The 10,052-nt window shown below is 39.0% G+C and overlaps 1 protein-coding gene across 2 annotated transcripts in view; it reads left to right on the forward strand.

Annotated features, from left to right (window-relative positions):
- Window positions 1-8,833, forward strand: part of FNTA (farnesyltransferase, CAAX box, subunit alpha) — a 30,236-nt gene extending 21,403 nt beyond the window's left edge. For both annotated transcript variants that reach the window (XM_030834469.2, XM_030834477.2), the window contains 5 exons: window positions 3,055-3,181; window positions 4,793-4,941; window positions 6,767-6,829; window positions 7,745-7,916; window positions 8,198-8,833. In XM_030834469.2, coding sequence (XP_030690329.1) covers window positions 3,055-3,181; window positions 4,793-4,941; window positions 6,767-6,829; window positions 7,745-7,916; window positions 8,198-8,320 — 634 coding nt within the window. In that variant the 3' untranslated portion in view covers window positions 8,321-8,833. The remainder of the gene's footprint in view (window positions 1-3,054; window positions 3,182-4,792; window positions 4,942-6,766; window positions 6,830-7,744; window positions 7,917-8,197) is intronic.
- Window positions 8,834-10,052: the final 1,219 nt, after the last annotated feature.

Here is a 10,052-nt window from a genome sequence, read left to right on the forward strand (position 1 = left end):
AGCACATTTTTGCGAAAGGAGGGTGGATTCAGTACTAGAAAAGTAGAACTTGATGTGCTTATGGAAAACCTGTGTAAAGTTGTCCAGTTGTCCAGTAAGTGACTGAAAAATGCTTCTCTGGAGTGGCAGTCACAGCTCTGGATGAGGATGCTCAAGGAGAATTAGAGAAGGTTGGGGACAGAACACTGGTGAGCATCAGTGTCAGGCAGAGAGGTGGTCCAGGACGACTGAGGAAGGAAACCAGAAGCTAGTGTCCTCACAGAAACCAAGAGAAGGGAGAGTTTCAAGAAGAAAGGGGTGGATGGCAGTATCAGCTGCTGCTGAGAGGTCGAGGAGAGCAAGGGCTAGAGATGACCCGTGGGATTTTTAAGTTAGGCAGTTGCCAGTGACTGGTCTTGGCACGAGCAGTCCTCCCACCAGGGGTGGGGCAGGGCAGGGGTGGGAAGAGGAAATGAGCCACGGAGCAGTGCTTGAATCGCTGATGAGAGAGAAGACGGAGCAAGCAGCTACTCAGGGCTCTGTCTTTGGGTTTTGTTTTTCCAAAGTGGCAAAGACTTCATGGTGTGGGGAGAGTTACTAGAAAGAGAGAAGGTGAGAATTCTGGAGAAAAGGGGGATAGAGCAAGGGCTTGCTTGGAGTTGGGAAGAGATCCAACACATAGGTTAGCCTTAGGAGAAGGAACAGCTCCCCAGCTGTGGACACATGCGGAGAGTGAACTGCTCTCTGGCCCAGTTGGCTAATAATAATCTGCATGATCAAATACGGTCGTTAAGGAGTACAAACCATAAGTAGATACTTAATTTTCAAAGAATTAGAACATAATAGATCTGACAGTGAGTAACTGAACATTTGGCAAAGCATGGAAGTGCTAGCTGTTGTGGATTTCCATTTGTAGAATTTTAAACAACTTTACCTGTGTAGCTTCTTTCTTTGTAAGTGCATGATGGTTGCATTCCTGAGAAATTGCCTTATGAAAGAGCTGTTTTATTGACAAAAGTGATTAGCTAGAGAGTTTCAGTCCCTCATTTAAAAGGCATTGACTCTTCGGAATTAAGGTGCTTTTATATAAATATTTGGAGGTTATAGCTCCAGAAGGGAGTTCCCTGGTGGTCTAGTGGTTAGGATTCAGCGCTTCCACTGCCGTGGCCCAGGTTCAGTACCTGGTCGGGGAACTGAGATCCCACAAGCTGTGTGTTGTGGCCAAAAGAAAATCCAGAAAAGTACTTGAAGAGATATATAAACTATGTACCATTTTATCTTAAAAGAAAAAAAAAATCCAGACATCACAAGCATTCTCAGCATTTGATTACATCTAGTTTTTGCTGAAGAGAAGTAGCTTCTTTTTCTGGACGCTGCAGATACTGTCATTAACACGTTGTCACCTATCGTTATGAAAAACAAAATACAAGACACCCAGAGTGGGCTTCCCTGGTGGCTCAGTGGATAAGAATCCACCTGCCAATACGGAAGACACAGGTTCGAGTCCTGGTCCGGGAAGATCCCACATGCCACGGAGCAGCTAAGCCCGTGCACCACAGCAGCTGAGCCTGCGCTCTAGAGCCTGTATGCCACAACTACTGAGCCCACGTGCTGCAACTACTGAAGCCCACATGCCTAGAGCCCGTGCTCCGCAACAAGAGAAGCCACTGCAATGAGAAGCCCACGCACTGGAACGAAGAGTAGACCCCGCTCGCCGCACCTAGAGAAAGCCCGTGTGCAGCAATGAAGACCCAACACAACCAAAAATAAATAAAAATTTAAAAATTTAAAAAGAAATAAAGAAACCCAGAGCAGTTGCTGTTGGAAACCTCGCAGTTTTTAATTACGGTACATTTTAAATTGCCCACTCCGCTAGTTGCTATCATAACTAGTATAGTACAAGTAATGCAAATCCTGTATGCCACGTCACTTTTTATTAAATTCACTATGAAAACTTATGCTGTAAGATCAAACCCCTGTATTTAATTAATACTCTTTAAATCATAGAACATCAGAGAGAACTTCTTAGTATTTTTTTCTGAGAAGTCATTTTTGACACACTGGAGGACCTAATTCTTAAGTTTTTCCTGAATTATAGAATTTACCAGTAACCTGGAAAAATAAATTATTACTGTGCTCACTGACTTGGAAGACTTCTTAAATTATTTGGAAACCGTTCCCTCTAGGATCTTCCTCTTGGTAGTTTCTTGCCTTAATATTCTCTAAGATGAATTTTTAAATTTTCCATGCATGTAGAATAGGTCACCCATTAAGCATTAAATCTTTCCCCTTTCCCCCATCATCCCTGCGCACTTTTAGTATAATGAATACTAATGGGTTTTTTTAAAAAACAGCTTCACTGAGATATAATTCACATATCATACTATTTACCCATTTAAGGGGTATATATATGCAGCCATCACCACAGTGAATTTTAGAACATTTTCACTAATAGATTTTTATAAATATTTCAGCTAAAGAAAATTATAAAAATAGAACCCAGTAGAGAACTCTTAGAAGTATTTTCCTGGTACAGAAACTCCTCTTTCGACAGACTTGCAACTTGTCATAGCTACTTGCCAGACAAGAAGTGAATTCCATTCTGCCCACAAACTGGTGGAATAAGAAGTTGCTTGAATGGTGGCACTTAGGACTTAAGGAAAACTGACAGCATGTTGATAACCAGAGGGGCTTCCATACTTGATAAAATAGTATCACATTTCCCATAATCTCACTGTGACATCTGGGCATGTTGAAAAATTCTTTCACACGGTATTGTGGTTGTCAAGAGATTACTGTACTTTCAGATTTAGCTTGAGATAAACCTTCTTTAAGCTCTTATTATCTGGTTTCATTTTACGTGCAAATCACTGTTTTATGTTTCTCAGCTGTTACTTAGTGTTCTGAAATTTTTTCTCATAGTGTTTATTCTGTAGTACCTTTTCTTTCTAGTAGAGTCTTGAGAATTAGAGATAAATTGCTGTTTCTTGAGTGTCCCTCCACATCACCTAACACATGCAGCGGATACTTTCGTTTTGGGGTAAATTAACACAAAACTTCTTCTCTTGACTTTAGGCATCATAGGCGAGTGCTAGTGGAATGGCTGAGAGACCCATCTCAGGAGCTTGAGTTTATTGCTGATATTCTTAATCAGGATGCAAAGAATTATCACGCCTGGCAACATCGACAATGGGTTATTCAGGTATTGCCTTTCTTGTGTTTTACAGATTTTTATTTTTTTAACTGAATTAAATAATTTAATTACTATTAAATTGTAGTATACTTAAACACACATGTAGATCATTACAAACAATATATAATTATTAAGAATTATTAGATACTTAATTAAACCTGACATCCTTCATGTTGGTTAGCCTTTATAATCTCTTTGGATATGTTGGTGAGTAACTTCACATTAAAGAATAATAATAGTGACTTTTTAAATACTTTTTGGATTGAACTTGAGTCATGTATTTGCTAGCAAATTGAATAGAAAAAGTAATTGTAGATTTTTTATACAGCTGTGTTATTTTAATTAACAAGGACATATTACATATTAAGGTTTTGCATGCTTAAACTTTGAAATATGATTTTACAGTTAACTGTTGTATATTTTATTTCTGCCCACTTGTTAAAATTTTATGCTAAGTCCTGAATAGAAGAAAACAGTTATGGGACTTCCCTGGCAGTCCACTGGTTAAGATTTCGCCTTACAATGTAGGGGGTGCAAGTTCGATCCTGTTCAGGGAGCTAAGATCCCCCATACCTTGGGGCCAAAAAACAAAACATAAAACAGAAGCAATATTGTAACAAATTCAATGACGACTTTTAAAAATTGGTCCACATCAAAAAAATCTTTAAAAAAAAAAGAAAAAATAGTTATAACTCCCACTCTGGGCATTTTTATTTATTCCAGCAAACAATTGTAGTGTTGTGTCCAGTGAATTTTTTCCAGGGATTGCTACTTTCTGCACTGTTCATTATACCAAGAGTATTTCACCAAAAAATTTATTGCTTAAAAATTTAAACTTTTCCTAATTTGATTAAAGGAATACATTTTCTAAAGACATTTAGTATTTTTTTTATGAAATTCTAGTTTTTTGCTAGTATCAAATAAGCAATGTATCTCCGTTAGCTTTTTCATAGTTAACATCCCCAACTTTTGTGGCATTTGTACGTTTTGACCTTTTACTCCTTTTTCAAATTGTCTTTGTTCTCTCCATAATTTTTTAAATTAAAACAGCTTTGTAATGTAAAAATTTATATCTAAATCCAATTGTATATTTATCTACATGTATTTTAGCATTTTTGAATACTTCCCTTTTACTTAATATATGTAGTAATGTCAAATCACATCAAATTAATATACAGTAGTACAGTTAATCATTGTCTTATCACTGAGTTTGGTTTTTTTCTTCCACATTTTTACTGTAAACAATGCATAAGCATTTAGTTAGATATGCTTTTTTTTTTTTTCTTTTGATTTAATTCTTTAGAGTAGTTCTTGGGTCAAAGTTAAAACATGCTGCTTGGTATCTAAATTGTTTTCCACAAGATGCTCCTGAATGACAGCCACTCTGGGTGTTCACTCTCACTTCCTCATTTTTCCTTCCTCATCGCCATTCCTCTGTCTTTGATGACTTTTCTTGCCCCGCCATTTCCTTGACCTTCAGCATCCCTCTCCAAATATGTGATGAGTCCATGTCTTCATTTCTACCTGCTTAGCTTTGCTGAAGTTTTATTTATTTATTTTTGTTGTTAATAGATGATAGGACATTTCTAATTGGATGTTTTATTTTGTATTTTCTTTTAGGAATTTAAACTTTGGGATAATGAGCTGCATTATGTAGACCAACTTCTCAAAGAGGATGTGAGAAATAACTCTGTCTGGAACCAAAGATACTTCGTAATTTCTAACACCATGGGCTACAATGATCGTGCTGTATTAGAGAGAGAAGTCCAGTTAGTAATCTTCGCTTGTTCACTCATTAAAAGAATATTTGTGTGCCTACCATGTCTCATGTTACTACTGAGATACAGGGCATAAAGGCGTTGGGATACAGCAAAGATCAAGATTGCCCCAATCCTACCCTCATGGAAGTAATAGGACAGAATACTTAGGTGAAACCTATAATGATAAATTTACGAATAATATAGTGTATAGCAGCGGTCCCCAAGCTTTTTGGCACCAGGGACTGGTTTCGTGGAAGACAGTTCTTTCACGGACTGGGGATGGGGTGGGGCTGTGGCGGGAATGGTTTGGGTGGTAATGTGAGCGATGGGGAGTGGTCCACGGCCTGGGGGTTGGGGGCCCCTGGTGTATAGTAAACCTTTACTTTGTAGTGGCTTAAGTTTCTTAAAATATTGTTGCTACTGTAGAGGCTTAAGTTTCTTAAAATATTGTTGCTACTGTAGATTGAGAAGAACTCAGATTTCATGGTGTCTAGGAAGCTTTATTTTAAAACTATCTCATTAAATTTTAGATAACAGTCCCCAGATGCCATGTTACTCTCGTGCAGGGTTTGGGCCAATGAGTCTTTGTTGTCCTGTGCATTACAGCATGTGTGGCTCCATTCTCAGCCTTTATGCCCTATATCTCAGTAGTAGACCCCACCCCAGCCCAAATCACCCCCAGTTGAAAACTGCTGTAGCATACAAAATGCTGTTATAAGATCTAGAAATTTCTGAATTGGCATGAATTTCTATATTCTATCCATAAACCTCTTTTCTGACTTTGTCTAATTTGTCTCAGTGTCTTGTTTGAAATTTGAATATGTTTATTATCTTTATAGCCTGATGAGATCATAGTCATATTTTAATTATAAAAGTTGTTTCAACAGCTCCTAGGAAGAGCTGATTTCATGGTACATCTGCCTTTCATCTCCCTTGCCCTTACTTCTGCTTGGATCAGGGCAGTTGGCTCTAATTTTATCTGTTCTATATATAGGGTTCTGGTGATTTAAATTTTTAAAAAGCACACACACACAGTCTCCAATCTAGTGTCCTATCTTAACTCTCTTCTCCAGGCTTCTTTCTTTATAATATTCATAATTTTCATAATGCTGAATGAGTTTATTATTACTTTCTGTGAAAAAAAATGCTGTTAAAACAGCACTGCAACAAAACTAAGATTACTAAACTTTAGTCAGTCACTAATTTGAGCAAGTGTATAGTGAAGCAAAGTTCTGTAACTCCCTTGGAATTTTTTGTAACTGGATCTAAATTACAATTAATAATCTGGTTGAGGGGAAGAGAAAAGTAGGGAGCGTCCATTTGGAATGGAATAACATCATAGTTTGCAGGTACTCTTGTTTTGGAATATAAGAAATATGCTGTTGTTGGTTTCTTATTTTTATTCTTTGTCTATATAATCTCCATGCTTGTCTGTTTTTTATTATAGCTTCCAGGATTATTTAGTTCTCCTTTTTCAATGAGTAATGATTTTTCTGGCATAAGTAGATCTTAGACATTTTCCCCAAGATTGCTTCAGCGAAAAAAGGACAGTCTCCTTGTTGTAGCTGACATCTCCTTCAGAGGGCAGTCTCCAACATTAACTTCTTTTCCATTTGTGAACTGAGCCTTCATATTACTTTGTAAATAAGAATTGACCATTGCAGCCACGAGGGAGTCTCTAACTCAGATATAACCTAGGGAGGTACCAAGTCCACCAGCAGAGATAAGTGAAAGCTCATGTCCAGGCTCTGCCACCACCATAGGAAGACTGTTTCTCATTATTGCACTGCTCTTGCAGAGTTATACACGTTTATTTGTGGTCTTTTTCTTACAGGTACACTCTGGAAATGATCAAACTAGTACCACATAATGAAAGTGCTTGGAACTATTTGAAAGGGTAAGAGGTTGTTTTTGCTTTTTTTTTTTAACCTGCTAACATGAGTCATCTTGGAATATGTTCCATAATCAGATTCCAAAAGGACACTAAAGAATTTTCCATTTTTCTGGATCTAAGAGCAGAAGTGTAATAGCGTTATGATAACACCTAAGAACAGTACCTTCTACCCTTTCCTTAACCTCCCAGGCACATACCAGCACAGTTTTTAGAATAGTCCATGAGTAGACAGTGACACAATTTTAACTGCATTTATGAATCCTGGGGTCTTTATGTCACAGAACGGAACACACACACCAGTTTCTGTTCAGCTCAGGATCACGGGAAGACAAGACAAATCACTTAGAAACAGATTGCACAGACACATAGCCACCCTTTCTGTTGTCATTTCCGGAGATCTCCTGTTACAAGTCTCACTCCTTAAATCAGCAAGGTTTCTCTTGCCACTGACATCACCCGGCTCCTTGTCAAACTTAAGGGTCTCCAAGGAAACAGGCCCAAAATGCACAAAGCATGGAGCTCAGTCACATTTGGAGATCTGTCAGAGGTTGGGGCCTATAATATCTGGAGAGCTAAAGGGATGAATAACCATCTCAAGACACAGAAATGTCTCTCCTGTTTTTTTCCTTCACTTTTAATTTTAAGAAAATGGAGTTTTTTTCCTTTAATTTTGTATGTTGCAGTTTGACTTACAAATGATTATTTTTAAACTTCATTATTCTTTTTAGCTAATTTTACCCAGCTCTTAATTATGTATGATAAAGCTCACATTTAATTTAAAAATTTCATTTCATTTCAACCTCATTCAAAATGTTTCCTTTTCTTGCTTATATTACAGGGGTCATTTTCTCTTGATCTTTCTACTATTTTTGTTCTTCCCTCTAAAAATAGGGAATAATTTTTTTTTTTTTTTTTTAGGATTTTGCAGGATCGTGGTCTTTCCAAGTATCCCAACCTGTTAAATCAATTACTTGATTTACAACCAAGTCACAGTTCCCCCTACCTAATTGCCTTTCTCGTGGACATCTATGAAGACATGCTAGAAAACCAATGTGACAACAAGGAGGACATTCTTAATAAAGCATTAGAGGTAAGCTGGCAGGACTCAGCGATTTCTTCTTGGAGTCTCAAAGCTGGGTCTGCCCAGCGACACGAGTATTCATGCCCCTTTCAACACAGCCGCTCAGAATTCCGTGCAGGGCTATTCTGCTGTTTAGGGTGACACCCATATCACTAGTGCACATAGTATGTGACTCTAGTGGTGTATCTCATTTGATCACGACCTGAATGAAACTGTACTAGTCCAAATGCATTTGCCCTAGGGATTGAATTACACATTTCCTTTAATGAATTTTTGTTGTTCATTTTCAGTTATGTGAAATCCTAGCTAAAGAAAAGGACACTATAAGAAAGGAATATTGGAGATATATTGGAAGATCCCTTCAAAGCAAACACAGCACAGAAAGTGACCCACCTACAAATGTACAGCAATAACACCATCTAGAAGAACTTGATGGGATGCTTTTATTTTTCTAAGAGACTCTAACGCAGGAGTTAAAAACCAGAGCGATCATCCCCTTTGCCTGTGGTGTGAAACGTACATTACACGGGCACTGCTTTTTAACATGAACCCAGTGTGATGCTCCTGGGGTGCTAATGCTGTTCAGACTGGTTCTGAGTGATTTTATTCTTGTTAAGCAAAGTGATTCAGGGGAGGGAGGAGAAACAGGAAGTCCCCAGAGGAACTTGGTAGCCTTTCAGCATTCACTGTAACCCCTTAGCAGCAACTGCCCTAAACGGTGTATGTGTCAGGATTTGCAGCGTTAATGTTTGCAGGCAACGCGTATGTGAAGGATGTGAGTCACTTACATTTCAGTTCAGAAAGCAGGGAGTGCAGTTGTTACATTAGAGCTGCTCTGCCACACTCACAGTATCTTGCTATCACTGTAACCAACTAATGCCAAAAGAATGGTTTTGTAATAAAATTATAGCTGTATCCTAAAACAATTGCCATAGTGGTTTGACTTTTTTTTTTTTTTTTTTTTTTTTGGCGGTACATGGGCCTCTCACTGCTGTGGCCTCTCCCGTTGCGGACCACAGGCTCCAGACGCGCAGGCTTAGCGGCCATGGCTCACGGGCCCAGCCGCTCCGCGGCATGTGGGATCTTCCCGGACCGGGGCACGAACCCGTGTCCCCTGCATTGGCAGGCGGACTCCCAACCACTGCGCCACCAGGGAAGCCCCTGACTTTTTAAATAGCATTTAACTATATACAGGGGACATTGTCTCGGCTTAGAAAAGCAATTGAGGAAGGATATATTGCTATAAAACTGAAGAAACCAGAAACATGACTATGTTAAAGGAAATGTAATTAAAATGTGAAGTGGTCAGTTCTTGACTACAAGCAACAGAATTCACTCAAGGTGGTTTAAAACTCACAGGGTTTATTGAGGTATATAGGTAGCTCACAGAATAATTACCCGATCTTCCGAAATATGTCCCAAAACCTCACTGCAGAACTGGAGCATCACATTGCTGTTGCCTGTGCTGGGATCAGGAACTGCTGAGTGAGGCTGCCAGCTCCATGTCCACCTCCACCACCTTCCACGCAGGCTCACCTGCTTCCCTTCCCACAGGACGTGGCTCCAAAGTAAAGGCTCGCTTTAGTGCATCTGATTGGAAAGAACCTAAAGGACATCGAACACCCTTAACTGCAAAAAGGAATCTGGGAAATGTAGTTTATAGCTTTCCAGCCTCTACGCTTCAGGAAGACTTGCTAGAAAGGAGTTGAAGGTTGAACAAGCGAGTTTCTGTGTACCTGCACGTAATTAAATCTCACCTTAAAGAATTTTTGTTCACTGTTCAAAGCACCAGACTATAACTAAAGAAATTATATAGAGTAGAACAGGGAATTCCCTGTCGGTCCAGTTGTTAGGACTCAGCCCTTTCACTCAGGGGCCTGGGTTCAATCCCTGATCAGGGAAGTAAGATCCTACAAGCTGCGTGGTGCAGCAAAAAAACCAAAAAAAAAAAAAAAACAGTTATCTCAAGAATTCAGAAAATAACGATATATTTTTTAAAATATTTATTTATTTATTTGGCTGCACTGCGTCCTAATTGCAGCATGTGGGACCTTTAGTTGTAGCGTGTGGGATCCTCAGCTGCAGCACGCGAACTCTTAGTCGTGGCATGCGGGATATAGTTTCCTGACCAGGGATCGAACACAG

The sequence above is a fragment of the Globicephala melas genome, chromosome 21 (genome assembly GCF_963455315.2).
Source record: "Globicephala melas chromosome 21, mGloMel1.2, whole genome shotgun sequence".
NCBI classification, from domain to species: domain Eukaryota; kingdom Metazoa; phylum Chordata; class Mammalia; order Artiodactyla; family Delphinidae; genus Globicephala; species Globicephala melas.